This window comes from Tympanuchus pallidicinctus, unplaced genomic scaffold (assembly GCF_026119805.1).
Source record: "Tympanuchus pallidicinctus isolate F22 unplaced genomic scaffold, pur_lepc_1.0 scaffold1, whole genome shotgun sequence".
Taxonomy (NCBI): Eukaryota; Metazoa; Chordata; class Aves; order Galliformes; family Phasianidae; genus Tympanuchus; species Tympanuchus pallidicinctus.
Genome location: NW_026294618.1, coordinates 24,513,380 through 24,530,689, shown reverse-complemented (window position 1 = coordinate 24,530,689; position 17,310 = coordinate 24,513,380). Strand labels below are relative to the sequence as shown.

The 17,310-nt window shown below is 35.5% G+C and overlaps 1 protein-coding gene across 6 annotated transcripts in view; it reads left to right on the top strand.

Moving 5' to 3' along the window:
* The window catches only part of KHDRBS2 (KH RNA binding domain containing, signal transduction associated 2), a 334,761-nt gene that overhangs the window by 143,784 nt on the left and 173,667 nt on the right, over window positions 1–17,310 (top strand). For all 6 annotated transcript variants that reach the window (XR_008206779.1, XR_008206778.1, XR_008206780.1 and 3 more), the window contains exon 4: window positions 8,923–9,069. Coding sequence is in view for 2 of the 6 variants with exons in the window: in XM_052682944.1 (XP_052538904.1) it covers window positions 8,923–9,069 (147 nt within the window). In the remaining 4 variants the exon portion in view is untranslated. The remainder of the gene's footprint in view (window positions 1–8,922; window positions 9,070–17,310) is intronic.

Genomic DNA, 17,310 nt, shown 5'->3' with positions numbered 1-17,310 from the left:
CTTGTCAGAGGTAAGTTTGACTTCTTTAGGAGTAGTACATTGTTAAGTCACTCTCTCGTGGTTCAAAGTTAAGGTCAGGTTCAGGCTGCTTCGCCAGGGAGTTGAATGTTATCTGAATTTTCCATCATCTCAGTACTTTGCACATTTCATGAAAAGGAACCAGCTAATGAATTAGTATTAGAACTGCTATAATCACTACTCATTAAAAATCAGAGTTTTTAGTCTTAGACTCATTTGCAGCTTATATTGGACTAATATCTGTACAATTTTCCATTATGAGAAAATTAGAAAATGTGTTCTTCCATCTTTGCAGAGAAGAATCACCATCATAGCCGAGATGACTGAGAATCTATTTGCAAGCAATTTTACTTAAGTTCAGCTACTGTCAGACATAAAATCACGATATATGTAATATTACTATAACAGATTCATCTATTAACTCTTCGTGACACCTTTGTGAGAAATCCAAGTACTTGCACTGTCACTAAAGTTTATTTGTCTAAATTAATGTCATGTGAGTAGTTAGGTTTTCTGAATAGTAGGGGAAAAAGTAATTTTACCACTGAAAATATGTTTGTTTCCTTTGTCATTATGCAAAACCTAATCATACTGGGAAAGAAAAAGCAGGTGAAACTTGCAAATTTGTGTACAACTATGACATGTGACATGAAATGTCTCATTTGCATGACATTAAAATTCCAAATCAGAAATAGTGCTTGTGAAAAAAAGTGCAACCTACTGTTTGATTGTTCAGGTGTTTTCATTTTTCTGTTATTTGAAATATTTTGTATGTTTTTGGAGCAAATTCAGATATTTAACCATTTTAATCTGCGTTATTGCTATTAGACTCAACGTTTGGCCATTATTTATGAAATTTCTTTTCCTCCATCATTTTTCAGAGGTCTGGCTCCCTCCACCAGTGTGGGTGACCTCCACTGATGTGCTTTCAGCATCATTGCATGATAAGGAAGGAGAAATAGAAAAAAGTTTTCTCTTTATTTAGTGGTAGGATCCTCAAATACTCTTGCTTCTTCATTTTCAAAACTGTGGTTTATCAAGGCTTTCATAAATAATTATTGGCAGTCAAATTGCATGAAAATGCACTTTATAATGCAGCTTATCAGACAGGTATTTAAACTGTTGGGTTCAAAGCCCTCCCTGTTCTCCTGCCTCGGCTACTATGGCAATCAAGTGAAAATAGATACTGTGTGCCAACAAAAGTATCTCTGAATTTCATTCTTAAAAAAGCGCCCCTAAGAAAGTGAAAAGCCTCACCTTTATGTATATACACATCAGAAAGCTGGCATTTCATTCATTTAAAAAAAAAAAAAAGTCAGTTTCAATATACTCAGTAAAAACAGGGATTCCTAGAGACCATAGAATCATAAAATCCTGAGTTGGAAGGAACCTGTGAGGGCCTTTTAGTCCAACTGCTCTGCAATGAATAGTGACACCACGGCTGGATCAGGTTGCCCAGATGCAAACCTCTTTTCAAGTGTTTAGGGAGGGATCTTCTCTGCATCACATTACCATTGCATTTCAGAGTGCAAAGTGTTAATGTGGCAACTTGGTCAACAGTGGACATTCCCTAGAAAAAAACATAGAACAGTTAAAGAGGATCATTGCTACTTGCACAAGCTTCCCAGCTGCATTTCTGAGGGGTGCTCTCAACATTATCCTTCAAAAAAAAAAAAAGCTGCAGGCAAAGACAGCGGGACCAGAGAAACAAAGGTTGCAGTACTTCTCTGCATGCCTTCTCTGCATGCCTTGCAACAGTCATGATCCCTGGATTTGCAACTGGAAGCAGCTGTAAATAGATCTCCTGTGCAGTCTCTCAGCTATGATTATAATGAGCAATCAGAGCCACTGAAGTGTTACATTACTTTCTAGATGAAGCACTTGTAATACTACATTGAGCTCATTTGAATACTAATTAGTAATAGCATCTTTTAAACAAAATATGCAGCATTGTGAGAAACATTATTAGAAATGAATTCTATATTTGACACTGCCTTAAGTGCACGCATCTATGTTATAAGTGTTCTTTAATAAAAAAAAAGATTCACCTAGTGCGTGGCAAGCAATTATACTTAGGATAAAATAGCTTAGATTTGCAAATGCTTTCATTCTTTAGGTATACAACACACCACGCCTAGCCAGATGCAATCACATTTCCAAATGAGACAGAATAACACTGTCATAATCCTGTGCTGTTCAATTTATTTTCCTCCTAGAAGGGATATCTTGTTAATTGCTATTCGACACTGAACCATTGTTTCTGGAGAACTTTTAACATCTCCAAGATTAGCCTCTAGAAATTATATATCTAGAGTCCCTAATAGGGTGCACAGAGCACTCTAGAAAGCACTACACAACTTTCATTACTGTTCAACTCATATTCTAGATCACTTATGTATTGCTTAAGAGCATATGTCTCAGAGTGGTTCTTGTGGCATTCCTCTAGTAACTTTCCTACAATGGACAACTATCTCCTAACTTGATGAGCAGTCCAACTGCTGTCTCATTAAGGCAGCCAGTTCCACTTTTTTTTTTTTTTTTTTTTTTTTTTTGTTTGTTAGAGTGTATTCAGGCATCTATCTTACATAGTCCCTCACTAGTTTTTGAATCCAAAAGAAGCTTGAGCATGAAATAAGTATGAGATTTCCATCACTCTAATGAGGTGTGGCTGGTCAGAAATTTCTGCATCTAAGTGTTGTAAGCGCTGGCTTCTATAGGCTGGAATTCAGATGGCCACAATCCAGGGTTTAGGATAAAAATTGTGTTTAAATCCTGGGCTTTTAAGTTCTTTATAGCTGTGAGCTAAGTGAGCAGGTTTTATGCAGTTAGATCAGGAAAGGCTTGCTATATCTATGCATGTAGACATCATCAGTACCACCAAACTACTGCCTATGTGCTTCAGTGGATTTGTTCTGCGTGCTTGTATTTAAGGAACATCCTTCATTAGATGGATGATTAAGCAGGTAGTTACCTATAAGTGTGTACTTAGTTCTTTCATCATTAAATTGATTCGAAATATATGAATAAATGAATTCCCAAACTGAAACTTCAGTTTCTTTTATAGTCAGAGGTAAGCACATGCACATGCTAGAGCCCTGATTATTTGCTCCTAGGAAATACAGTAAAAGTTTTTCACTCTCGTTCTACGTAAAATAGATTAGGCACTGATTTTTCCTTACCAAACTTTCTCTATGGTAAAAATACTCTTTCAATTATTTCCTTCATGTAACCAAAAAAAAAGCTCTTTATAAAGCACTGAGCTATTGTACAGGTGGAGTTGACTTGTATTTCAGCTTGATAATCTAATAATATAATGCACTTCAAATGAATTCCCTGAGAACTTCAAAGCATTTCTTTTCACGTATGTCCCTATACTTAAAGACAGAATGTATTTTGCAAATCTTAAGATATGAATATTTAATCTATATATTCCACTTTTTAAAAAATTCAGTCTAATAGAACCAGTTGAAATTATCATAAATGACAGAGGAAAAAAAAAGGATAGAGCTATTTCATTTAATTATCCTGTTTGTATATTTGAAAAAAAACAATGCATTTTGATTACACAGAGATATGAAATTGTGGAGTATAATTCATGGAGATCAAGATGATTGTTTGCTGGATAATTAGGTATTTTAAAATTCTACTATTTTTGTCAGCATACAGAACCCTCTGAATTCTTAACATAAATACATATAATCAAATTTTCAGCACGTTTGATAATTTAACAGCTTGCTGAATTAGCTAAACCATACGACAAACTTTCTAGTGTCCATAACATTTGTATCAATTTAAGGTAACTGTTCACCCTCTCTGTCTCTAAAAATAGGATTCAAATTTATAAAAAATAACTTCTTAACAATAAAATAAATAAAGCTAGAAAAATGCTATAAAACTAGATAAGTGATCTCAGGAAAGTGAGAATGATAGCAAAGGAAAACAGAATATTTTCTTCCAACCAGTGTTAACAAATCTATGCCCTCTCTTCTCACATTAATGCCCTCCACCATCTACCCATATCTCTGCCTTTGGACCTAAGAGCAGTGGATAGGGGAACATTACACCAGGGAACAGAGTAGGCAATAGAAAGTTTGTGTATTCATCGTTTTTCCTGCACGTACTAAACTGCAAGAATTAGTATGGAACTAGAGTACTAACAATTCTTCGATTAGACTTTTACCACTCCACTACGATGAAGAAAAAAAAAGATTGCAAATAAGATATTTTTTTGCTCACAGTGTAGTGGAAGGTCAATCTACTTTATAGCTTGCATGCAACAAATTGGTAATTAGCCTTGCATAAATAAAAACGTGACATTTTGTACTCTCCTTAAGAGCAAGACTTCTTCTGGAACCTGAATCCACCCTGAATACAATGGTCCCTAGTTGTGAACAGAACTATTAAGATAAAAATAATCTTCGAAGGAAGCCTCTTTAAATATGGCAGTTGTGCATTTCTATTGGATCTCTTGATTTCCTGAATGGGCTTTTCAAACTTTTTGTTCAAATACGTTGGTTGCATTCATTGAACATCTTTATCTAATTTAGTTTTATAGTTATTTCATCTCTCGATTAGTTTTGTGCAAGCCTAGGTGTATCTGTAGGTTTGTGAACTCTCTTGCCACTATCAGCTTTCTGGCACATTCTTTATGTAGATTATATCTTGTTGGTCATGATAGCGACTACTTGTGATCTCCTTTTTGGCGCACACCACTTAAATGTGTTAACTTCTCTTCTACAAGTTTATTTCCTTGGCACAGATTTACAAACAATTTTTGTTCAGATGTTCTAGTTTTTCCCATAGTGATTCGGTGGACATTTTGTTGTGCCATTCTTCTACTGATCTATCTATGAATTCCCCATCAACTGACTAAAAACAATATAATCTACATACAAATTAGCACGTCTTTATCATTGAGATGTTTTATTTCATTAGGAAATATATTGGGAAGTAACACAATGTGCACAAATCTCTGCATATATGTTCAAAAATTCCTCTGTTATAAGCAGTGTTCTTTTTTATACACCTGTATTTACTTACAGGGTGTCTGTGCCTGCAGATTCTGTAATATGACAGGAGTACATCTACTCTCTTAGCTCTGCTGTGCAAACTCTCATGTCCTGACTATATCCATTGTCTTCATTCCTTGACCTGGACTGAAAATTACTTCTCTAAAAATGATACTTAAGGGATGGCTGAGCATTTAGCTTCACTTTATACTCTGCTGAATCCTTTCCCTATTCTTAAATTCCTTTCTATTCTCCGATTTTTCCTCAGTATTTTTCTCTGCATTCTTCTCTTTAGGACCTAGGATCTGAATGATTTTGAACTCCAAAACACATTACATCTGTTCTGATTTACTCCTTTCTCTAGAGCTCAGTTATTACTGTTGCTAGCATCAGCATTACAGACATCTTAGGTTCTGCATTTATGTCCAGATTAAAAATAATTGGTTTGCATTTTGTGAAACTTCATGCTCATTAATTTTCTTCTGCAGCATTGTCCATTGATCTTCTGAACAGCTCTTCTCCAGCAACAGTGCTGTGATTTTCAGCTCTGTCTGTTTTCTGCTCTGTGCTTTCATTTGCAAGTTCTTGTCAGATAGGAAATACAGTGCAATTCTCTTATTGTTCTTCAAATGCACTTTGTTTCTTTTTATGGCTATATTTGTTACACTATAAGATCCACTTGTATTTGTGCAGTTTATCTATGTGTTTTCCTCAGTTCCTGCTTCAGTTTTGTTTTGTTTTGTTTTTCTTCCTTTTATTCTTGAATATTCTGGCATTTTGGTTTTATCAGCCTACTTTTCATTTGTCAATCTGGATCACATAATTTTGTTTACTGTACAAATTCTAGTTGTTCCTTCCAGTTGTTTTAATTAAGTGTACTCGTCCATCTTCCAGTCAGAAACAAATTCTCTCTCAGGGTCAGAACATATACTTCTAAAATTGTAAGGCTGTTTTCTCATCAAGAGATAATTGATCATTTTTCTTGGCCTTTATATTGCTACTGCTTTGCCTTTGCAGAGGTCAGTATTCGTCTAATTTCTGCTGAGGAGTTTTATAATTCATTTTCCCTGCTTTGGTCAACTGGAACTTAAGATAACTTAGGGGAACTTCTTAATTTCCCTCAAGTTAACTTTAAGGGGAAATGGCTGCAAGATCAAAGAGGGTAGATTTAGGTTGGTAAAAGTCTTTCACAGTGAAGGTGGTGAGACACTGGCACAGGTTGCAGATAACATGTAACAGATGTTAATACTCCATCCCTGTAGACATTCAAGGTGAGGCTGGATCAGGCCCTGGGCAACGTGATCTAGCTGTGGTGTCATTGCAGGGGGGTTGGACTAGATGATCCCTTCCAACTCTAAGGGTTCTATGATTCTATGATTCTAACTTAGGAAATACCACAGATGTTTCAAAATATCTGTTACCTTCTATGAGGCAGTGAGTTCTGAAAACATGCCTCAGGTTAAGGGTGGTGTGTCTGACAAAAACCATGTGAGGACAAAGAAAGTCTGAAGCACAGCTTGTGACAGTGGCTGTTTTGGGACATGGAATACAATGCTATATATTACTTTGAGATATGAAGGGAGTTGGTGCACAGAGGGAGAGAATGATGTTAGGATCTGGTGGATAATGGTTTCTGGAGGGTGCTGCACTCAACCAGGGCATAATTGAAGATAATAACCTGATAGTAAAGAAGGTGCATATTATTAACATGAGGGTCAGTATTAGGAGAGATTGCCAACACTGATCCAGAAGCCCAGGAAATCTATTAAATTTATTCTTATTATATACCAAAACTGATTTGATCCGAAGGTTTTTTTTGTTTTTTTTTTTTATAACATTCAGTGCCTAATAACACTTACTACCTTAACTGTATTTTGTTTTTTTTCAGACAGTTCTCTACAGTGGTTCCATCACATTTTGAGCATGTGTTGTTCTTACCACGGTTTGGTTCACTTCTACACGAGCAGGTTTAAGCTGCTACATTACTTTTGGAGCAACTCACATGCTTAGTCATCCTCACTGGGTCAGGGAAGCAAATCTTCATACAGTGCTTACATAGACTATGAGTTCTTACTCTTTGATATTTTTCCTGAAGGAGCTTCTCTCCTTTAACAACACACACTTGCAGTAAAAGAAATATTTTCTGACATATCACACTTGCAGGAAGAGGTACGAAGTGAAAATTCATTATTTATGAGTTCCATGAAAAAAGCATCATTAGATATATTCAGGAAGAAATGCTGTCTATAAATATGTATAAGTCTATAAATATCTAAGGTGTGGGGGGCAGAATGGCGAGGCCGGACTCTTTTCTGCAGTGTCTGGAGACAGGACAAGGGGAAACGGCCAGAAACTGCAGCATAGGAAGTTCTGCACAAACATGCGCAAGAACTTCTTTACAGTGAGGTGACGGAGCACTGGAACAGGCTGCCCAGGGAGGTGGTGGAGTCTCCTTCTGTGGAGATGTTCAAGACCTGCCTGGATGCCTACCTGTGCGACCTGCTGTAGGGAACCTGCTTTGGCAGAGGGGTTGGACTCGATCTCTGGAGGTCCCTTCCAACCCCTACAATTCTGTGTGTATGTGTGTGATTTTGCTGTCTCTAACACCTGCAGAAATACCTGCTGAGCTGTAACGGAAAGCATACATTGAACCTATGAAGGTTATAAAATGATGCCTTTTCAGAATCTGTGAGTTTATGGAGAAGAGAAGAATGTCATTGCTGTCGTTTCAACAGTGCAAGCATATGCATATCTTCCTGTGAGAGAAGTGTAGATTATAAAATCATGTTACTGATGTCAAAATAATCACATAAATATTATTTTTGCCTATGTTTAAAAAATAATAGCTGTGATTTATATTTTAATGAAGTTTGTTGACTTTGTTATCAATAAATAACGTATCAACGGTTGTTCTTACAGTTTTTGTGTCTTAGATATCTTCATGCTGCAAAAGAATAATCCGAGTATATACTAAGAGGCTGTAACTTCTAACCCAATCTTAACCAAATTAATTTACTTGTTTTCTCTGATTAGGTTTTCCATCTGTAAAATGAAAATATACAAATGTACTTTCTTCAAAGTTACAGTTCTTACAGTATTTTTGAAGATTGAGGTTTAAACTCGTCAGATTTTCAGCATTTCTTATTGCTATTTTGTATAGTAATGATAATTTTTGCATTCTGTTGTCACAGACAATTACATTAACTTGATCACTATTTTACACTTTGCTTTTTGTAGGGTAGCTACTATTAATGTGCATAACAGTTTACATCCTCTATTTCAAAGCCTTGTATAAAACAGTGGGGTGATGTTTCAGAATATTGCTCTGACATAAATCTGGATTATTACCCTCATTTAATTGATAGAAAACTGAGACCAAAGACTGTCAAAATAAACCAAAAAATACTTCAAAATACTATAATAAAAATACTAATATACTATATACTAGTATATACTATATAATATACTATAAAAAAAATACTATCAAAAAATAAAGTGAGATGAACCATCATCTTAACCATTGTACACAGGACTGCATAGTTACCAAATATCAGAACTGGAACAGAAACTCAGACCTCATGTCTCAGATAAAGCCAGAGCAGTCTTTAATGTAGCAATACTAATATGTACAGTCTACAGGTATCATCTTTTGCATTTATGGAGTTAATTTTTCATTACTCAGTTTTAGAGTATTTAGCATTTTTTCACTGTGCTGATTAAATTGGTAATTACACTAGTTTTACCATTCAAGCACTCAAAAATGATTTTTAAATCTTTAAATGGACTGTACTAAAAGTCTGTTTGCATTATGTTTTTTCGTCATGTTCTCTGTAAGAGCTAAACCAATGCAAAATCAGTGGATTCCCAGTTCTAAAGAAACCACTCTTTTTCATAGGAGGAAGAACTGAGGAAAAGTGGAGAAGCTAAATATGCGCATTTGAGTGATGAGCTTCATGTATTAATTGAAGTGTTTGCTCCACCTGGGGAAGCATATTCTCGTATGAGTCATGCCTTGGAAGAAATAAAAAAATTCCTCGTTCCTGTAAGTGTCTTACAGTATTCTTCTGTGACTGTTCATGGTTTCACTACATTAAATTTGTGCCTTCTTTAAATGCCTTCAGCTGTAGAAAAAAATTAAATGGTCTGTCGAAGATTCAGCTAAAGGAGATGCTAAACAGGCCATTAATTGTTATAGTTAACCCTATAATGTCTTTTCTTATTGTTTTAATGTTAATTTGTCCTGTTTTTTTGGTTTTTGAGGAGAGAGTGGACTGTTTTTTTCTGGTTACAGTCATTAATCATTAGCATGCAAGTAAATTTTCAAGATTTTTGAATGTTTACATCTATAAAAACATTTAGATATGTCATAAGGTAACGACTTATCTAAAGTAATCAATGATTTTTGTCTGGAGAAAACATGAACAAAACATTCCTCAGATTTTACACTGATTTTTCTGTTCAGACAATTAGTCTTGACTTAGATCACAATTTAGCAATCCTGCATCAGCTAGGGAAGTGCTCAAGCAGTCACTAAAGCCACTTCTTTAGTACCTTTTCAATATTATTTAAACTAAATGCATCATTTTCTGAAATATTTACTGGCTGATTTTTCTTCAAGCTCTCTGAAATGAAATGGATTTTCTCTACATTTATACAGTAGTGTGTGATAATTTTGTACTTAAAATTGTTGTAGACTTTAAATATATACACACTAAGTATTAAGTACTACGTAAATACTTATATGTTATATACAATATATATATATAAAGTACATATTATATATATAATACTTTTGTACAGTATATTGAGTTATTGTCTGCAGTCTATACTGAGACTGCTAAGTGCTTTAAGCATGTTCAGAACTTGGATTTGTTAAGAAAATGAAATAGGAGCTTATTTCTATTTGTAGAAATGAATTGCAATAAATGTTCATATTTCTTAATAATAACAGGATTCAATTAATGTGTTTTTATATGTGATATGACACCAAGATCAGAGGTATTCAGATGAGGCATACATCTATTTGCGTGGCAGAAATTAAATGTTTTATTTGGTTCTTGCTGGAGGTTCTGGATGTGAAGAAAATAAAATACATCTGCTATACTTAAGTACAGCATTTTAAACTTCAAAATTTTTAAAGCAATTATACATTTGTAGGAGTACAAGATAAGTAACTTAAATCATTACAAATAAGATTAATATTTGTTTTAAATAGCATGATTGATTGGCACCAAGTGAGGGACAGCAAAGAACCTCTTTTAAAACAGTTGACTTTATCTTACAGATTCTCCCATTCTATGCCATTTTATATTTCCTGATTAAAAAACAAACAAACAAAAAATAAACCAAACACAGATCATAAAATACTATTTTATATGTTCTTATATGGGAGAAAGCCATGAGACAAGAAAGAAGAAATTGATGATTTCTGAGGCTGTTGAACCTGCAGTACAAAATAAGATCATTGTTATAACGCTGACAACATAGCATGGAATTGTATTTCAGCATCAAATTAATGGTGAGATTCCTAAAAAATCTGGAATATTATAGCTAAAAATGGCAGCAGTGCTGATGATAAAGACTGCCAGCATTTGTCCTTTGGATAAACCTATTTCCAGTTCATGATCTCGCCAAGCTTTGTTTTTATAAATGGTTTCTTTTTAAAATGATAGCTTCATATGTCTTCTTTGTTCTGAAAAGGAGCCACTGCGTTATAGTATTACAGTCATAGTCTCCATTTCTGTGTGCTCTTGATTTTTATCATCTATCACATATTCTGCCCAGCCTGAGAAAATCCATTCTGAGTGAAGAAGGGGGAGAGAGTACTCCAAAGAGAGAAGTATTAAAATTTACGGTGTATTACTGCTTCAAATATTAAAATATTTAAAATATTCAGAAACTGACCAAGCGTGTCTTTTGTGTGACACATTATTTATTGATAAGGGTTGTATGTATTCTCCATCACCAGTAAAACAGCTGAAATGGAGGAAATAAAAAAACCCAACAAATTCTTTGTTATGAGATCTGGAACCTGGCTGGCAGTGGCAATAATCACTCCAAACAAGTAACAATTATACTTTATGATTTGTTTGTTGGCTTTATCCCCTCTGCTTCATTTCAGATTTACAAGAATTTACAAAGCAATTATTAACTGGCTGGTTACAGCATGCGTCAAGGGGTTTACACTGAAAAAGCCTGCACGAGATAATTTCCATTTTGTTCCCTATTTACAACATCTCTTGAATTTGTTTTATGATGTATTGTTGTTTATAAGGCCTAATTTATTGCAGCAGTGAATATCAGAATTGCATTACAGGACTGGAAGCAGTAGAACCTAACAGTTTTATTTATACCAAATCAAGGATGTTATAAACTATTTAAATGAGTTTTCACATTGCTTATGAATTTTGTAAACTTAAGTGAAGTATCACCCTTAGAAATTACACTGATTGTGTCAGTAAGATGAAAGGACATTTTCATACCATATCTGTAAGTTGGAATGGGAATGAATTTTAAAGCAAGTACACAGCAATCATAACAGAAAAAAAACCAGTTGTGGAATAGCGCAGAAGAAAGAAAAAAGAGAATAAACATTTCCTTAACTTATGCAAGGTTATAATGAACAAATGCCTTCAGTTTCGTTTGGATTAATTAGTTTTTGATCTTGCCAAAAAACAGCATTGAAATTTTTATTTTTAAGGTTTCACCTCAAATTTAGAGGTAGAAAACAGTTGCCAGTTTATACTGGTTCTTCCAAATGTGAATACATTTCTAAGTCAGAAGCAGCTCAGCCTCAGGTGGTGTTTTGGGATCCCTCCAAGTGGCATTTAAATGTATGATTTAACTCAGGATGTCTGCAGCCTTCAGTTGTTCAGTGACTGACAAGCTGCTAAAGCCGAGCTGCTTCATTTACTGTCTGCTGCTTTCATTTCACAAATGGCTTGCAGTCTGCGTGGGAGCCACACTCAGGGCTTTGCTACCTGGTGAATAAGATTAATTTTGAAACTGACTTTGCTGGATCTTTTGTCTTTTATGCAGAATGTTGGCTTCTGGGGATGTGAGGAGACCTTACTAATGTCAGCTAGAGATTGTACTCTGTTGTTTGATGTCAAAAGAGCAAAGGGGATTGGAGTTTTGAAACTTAACTCCTCTGTGTAATATATATATTTTTAATTATTATTTATTCATTTATTTATTCAAATTTTTGCAACATAATAAAAAGGAAGACCACAAAATGCTTCTTAAAATCTATGTTTTAGGGTAAAAATCACATTTATGCTGATTATAATCTAAATTGTGTTAGCCAGCATTAAATATGTGGAAAGTACAAACAGTAGGGACTAGAGGTTATATTTTATTATCGTTCTCACAACAATTAAATTCCTTACAAAGTTCATGGTTCCAGAAGTTATGGCTTTGAGAATAGCAGAATTTTAAGACTTTAAATTCTAATATCTTGATCATTTTGTGTTTCTTTGTATTTGCAAATAGAGTAAGAAACATTCTCAGGTTTCTCCACCAGTGAAATAACCTTCACCAGAGAGTTTCAGGGAGTGGAAGGCAGGAAGGCACTGTGGCTGACGGCCACAGTGGAAAGGGTGGCCCTGGAACAGCTGGGGTAGAAGCTAGATTCAGAGCTCTCAGACATGGTGGGAACCTCAGAGCTGAGCTCTCAGGCATTTCCAGGTTTCAGGTATACAAAGAGCTGGGGATACCCTCTGACTGCAGTCATTTTCTCTGTACCCCAGATTAGATAAGTGACGTTGATCCAGATGACTTCTAGCTGTTCCTTCCAACCTTAGTCATTCTGAGACAGGTTTCTTCTCTGCACCTCTGTGTGCTTTTTGTGAATACTAGAAGTGCAAGAGATCTAAGTGCAGAAATAGCTCTCATAATTAACAAGGCCACTCTGATGTCTTAGCTTGTTAGTAAACCACGTTTTTAACCCAGCTGATGCACCATGCTTACAGATTACTGGAGTTGCAGTCACTGGATGCTTCATCTTTTTGTTACAGAATAGTTTAATCCCTTCTTTACCAAAATGGAGTAAAAATATTTCCTATCACAAGGAATTGTATGCATTTCTTTTGCATTTAAATTTTAGTATCTGATATTATTTTTCCCAAGATACTGATCTTTTGTTATTCGTAGCAGTACAATTAACTTTCATCTAGACACAGTCCTGGGCAAGCTTTTCTAGGTGCCTTTGCTTGAGATGACCTCCAGAGGTCCTTTCCAACTTCAACCATTCTGTAAACTTACCCCAAAGATGGATGTACTTTGCATATTCACCTCTGTGGCCACAGATATAATAGAATCCTTTATTGTCTGACAATCAACAACTTCTGAGCCCAAACTCCATGACATGTAGGTCTGGGGTAAGGACCCACTGATATTGTGTCCCATTCCTTCAGAATGGGATCCAGAGACAGCAAATTAAAAAGAGAAATGTTTAAAAAGCCAATTATGGAGGAGTAGCCTAGAATATTTTTGTGCTCTGCTGATTTTAGTAAATGCTGTTAAAAATTTCCTCATCACTAATGAGCAATGAAATGCTGCATAATTTGTATTAGATATGACTATATCATTCTGCTTTTACACACTAGTATAGAACAAATATATATATATTCAACAAATTAATATTTCCATATATTAAAGGGCTGTATGATCCTTAGAATCTTTAAGATTTCTGTGCTTCATAAGGTGCAAATTTTTTTCTGACAATCATTTCTACCCCTGTAAGCAGTACATTTCTATTTGCCACAGTTAGCATCCCTTGAGACAAGGACGGAAGCTGATATTGATCATTCATTTCACAGATGAGTGCTCTGTGATAGTGAGCTATTATGTAGAGGATAGTTTGCAGCTGGTGTGCCATGACTACTTCAAAAAGATTGTTCACAAATGTGTGGTCAGATGATCAGAAATTTAACCAATTATCTCTTAAGAGCTACTGTTCAGTTTATTTGGCTGCATGCATTTTCCTAGCTTATTATACCCACTTTAAATTGATGCACCTTGGCAGTGCTCAAGGGCTGGGAATAAACATGTGGTCTTTTAGTGCATTTCAGTTGATGGATGATTTCTTGTGATCAACTGTCTGTACATTTTGGCATTTTCTGGGTGTGTTTATCATATCAGACCCATCACAGGGTTCAGGGTGAGCTGCAGTCTGCTCCCTGCGTGCTGGCTAGTCTCTGAGGACACACAAATGCTGAGCTGCTCAGGGAGGCAGTTCTCAGCACCCGCAGAAGCAGAGCTCCGTGTTTCTCTGATGCTTTAATAAAAGACGTTCTTTCTGCCTTTAGAGAGCAGGTGAGTGCAGGATTTTATATTATCATTGGGAATTCCAAGCTTCCTTGTAGAAGCTTAAATCTCTTACTGAATAATTAACTTATAGAACATAGACTCATAGAATGGCCTGGGTTTCAGCCCCCCTGCTATGTGCAGGGTCGCCAGCCACTAGACCATGCTGCCCAGAGCCACATTCAGCCTGGCACCCAGTCTTACTTGCTACAATTGATTACAATAATTTCCTTACCAGTAATTTAAGAAAAATAAGCATTCTCACTGATACAGCTTTCAGCAACAGCTCTTCAGTCTTCCTAACTAGAGGTGAAAAGTTATGGAAAAAAAAAAGAGCCTTTCGGTGAAACAAAGGTTACTAATTTTCTACTAAAGTTATTCACATCAATTGGTACAAAAAGAATGAGATCTGAGGGCATTTGAAAATAGACTCTGATACCGGTTTGTTTCAGTGGGAAAAATTAAATATTGAAGTACTTTAATCCCTTGAAGGCATATCTTTTTCTAATGCTTTGAAAGAAATCTTTTTACATCTAGAATATATTTCCTGTGTATATACAGGAACTTCTAGGTACTACAGTCCAAAATTGCTGATTGTCTGCTGTGCCATGTTGTGCTAACTATACTGCTGCATATACAACATACAGTAATAATACAATGGTTTGGCTTTTATAACAAATATACAGAAATATGAGACATTTATTTTGCTCATTTTTACTAGTCATCTGAATTCCTTCTGTGCTGCAGTACAGTATGAAATCTCTATTTACATACTATTTCACACTCTGTGGTTTTATAATCTTACTTTTGTTTCTAAATAAGCAATATTATTGCTTTTTATTTCCAGGCTTTTTGTCCTACCTCAGATATTTCTGTAACTATGGTAGTGAACAGTGGCACAGTTCCAATCCAAAAAATAGACATCTTTTGTAGTCTTAAAAATAAATAATTTATACTTGCACATTCTGCAAATGTACTTGCATATAAACTACAGCAATTATTTAAAACTATGATAAGGAAGTCATTTGAGCAGCTGTCTCAGCTGTGCTGGGAGCTCTGTTTTCCCACTGTGCGACATTTCTTACCAATTTTATACAAAAGTTTTGCTAACCAAGGAAATAAATTTTCAGAGATTCTGTTGAAGTTAAAATGTTGTGTAGCCCTTTACCTCTTAACATTTTTCTTTACTAAAAATTGTCCATACCAAATTGAATCATTATAACTGTGTTCAGATATAGGTGTACTCAAGAGAGGTGTAAAGACCTGTGGGCAGTAGCAGTTGACTTTTTATAGACAGTGGAGTTTTTCTGAACATAGTGCAAGTTGCTCTGGCAGCACACTGAGCAGCACTGAAGCAGCACTGAAACTGCATAATTTAGATCGCTTATTTTAATTTTGATAAGAATAAACATAAAGCTGCTCCTCAAAGTGAAGGTTTAAGGAGAGAGACATACACTAAACTTACACAGATGGCATTTTTAACTGAAAATCAAACTCCATTCTCTCTCAGCTCAGTTTTTATGCGCTCAGTGATGCACAGTGTAGACTGCTGATATTATTTCTGCTGTGAAATGGCGAGCAAAACAAAGAGTGTGCAATTCCTCACATATCTGAAAGAACAAGTGCCTCCTGCACAAACAGCTCTAAAAGTGGGATGTCTGTTGGCCTACCTGACCAGCAGACCCCTTTTAGCTGAGGCTAAGCTCCACAGCTGCTTCAGGCAATTCAGTGACTTTACCACCTCATATCTGCTTCAAGAGTTGTTGCTCCTAAGTGGATTAAAGCATTTTTTGATATGCTGGAGACATGTTTAGTCTATGAAAGCAATCCCTAGGTGGTCTTGCTCTGACACACAGAGGAATCAACTTAAAAGTCACGTTTACGCTGCTGGAGCTAGCTCTCTTCTTTGCCTTCCAGATTAACCGGAAGCATTAACCTGATTGGGGCTTTCACACCAACAATTAATCTGAGCATTTTACTGAGAAATACATGTAGTTTAAAGACATTTTTTATGATGCACATGGTGAAGTCTGTACTCTTAAGCAATTGTATGGGAATGTCTTTTTCCTTACTGAAGTTAGGGTGCTGGTTCTTCACCAGTGACAGACCAAAAGCTATGGTTTGGATCTTAGTAAAATAGAAGTCATGCAAAGAGTTTTGAATCCCACACTACTCCCATTTTCTCAACAGAAGAAGCTAGGACTGTAACACTCAGAAAGTGCTTTGGCTTGGTATCACAAATTAAACTCGCCTCAGAGCAACCCCCAGCACCACAGACCAATCTAGCGTTCAGTTTTAGAATTGGGTGGGGGCATAAGTTTGGCCAATCTCATCAGTAGCAATAAAGATCAGATATTTGGTCTCATTGACGAGTCTGCATTTTCTTGGCCTGTAAATAAAATTACATAGTTCTATATAAAAGTTGGCATGAAAAATGTATCTAAAATACTTGTTTTTTCATGCAAGGAATAACTTTGTAATCGTGACAAAAAATGAGGTGAGAAACAGCATTGGGTGTTGCCGACGTGTGTACTAGTCTCATTTTTTAACCTTCAATAAGAGGGAAGAAAAGGAAAATACTGAGGACATGCTACTGGAAGCAAGAAGATAGGAATTCTTTATTTAGACTCTTTCAAGGAAGTGGTTTATTTCGTATACCACACTGCTTTACCTCCATTTAACTTTTCCAGTAAAACACTGGGATCTTTGAGATTTATTTATTTTGTGGAGGTAGACACATATAATTAATTTCTTTTCCTACTTTAATATAAATTGAAGAAGCATACTGCAAATGCTACCTATGAAATCTGTTAATTTTTTTTTTTATCCATTTTGTGATTTTGCACTGTGTTTTCATTATTATTGTTATTATTTTTCTTCCTTTAGTGGAAGGTGGAGAACGACGGTTTTGGTGACATTTTAAAGCCTTTTTTTTTATATATATATATAGAAAAGGTCAGCATAGCCAATTCTGATG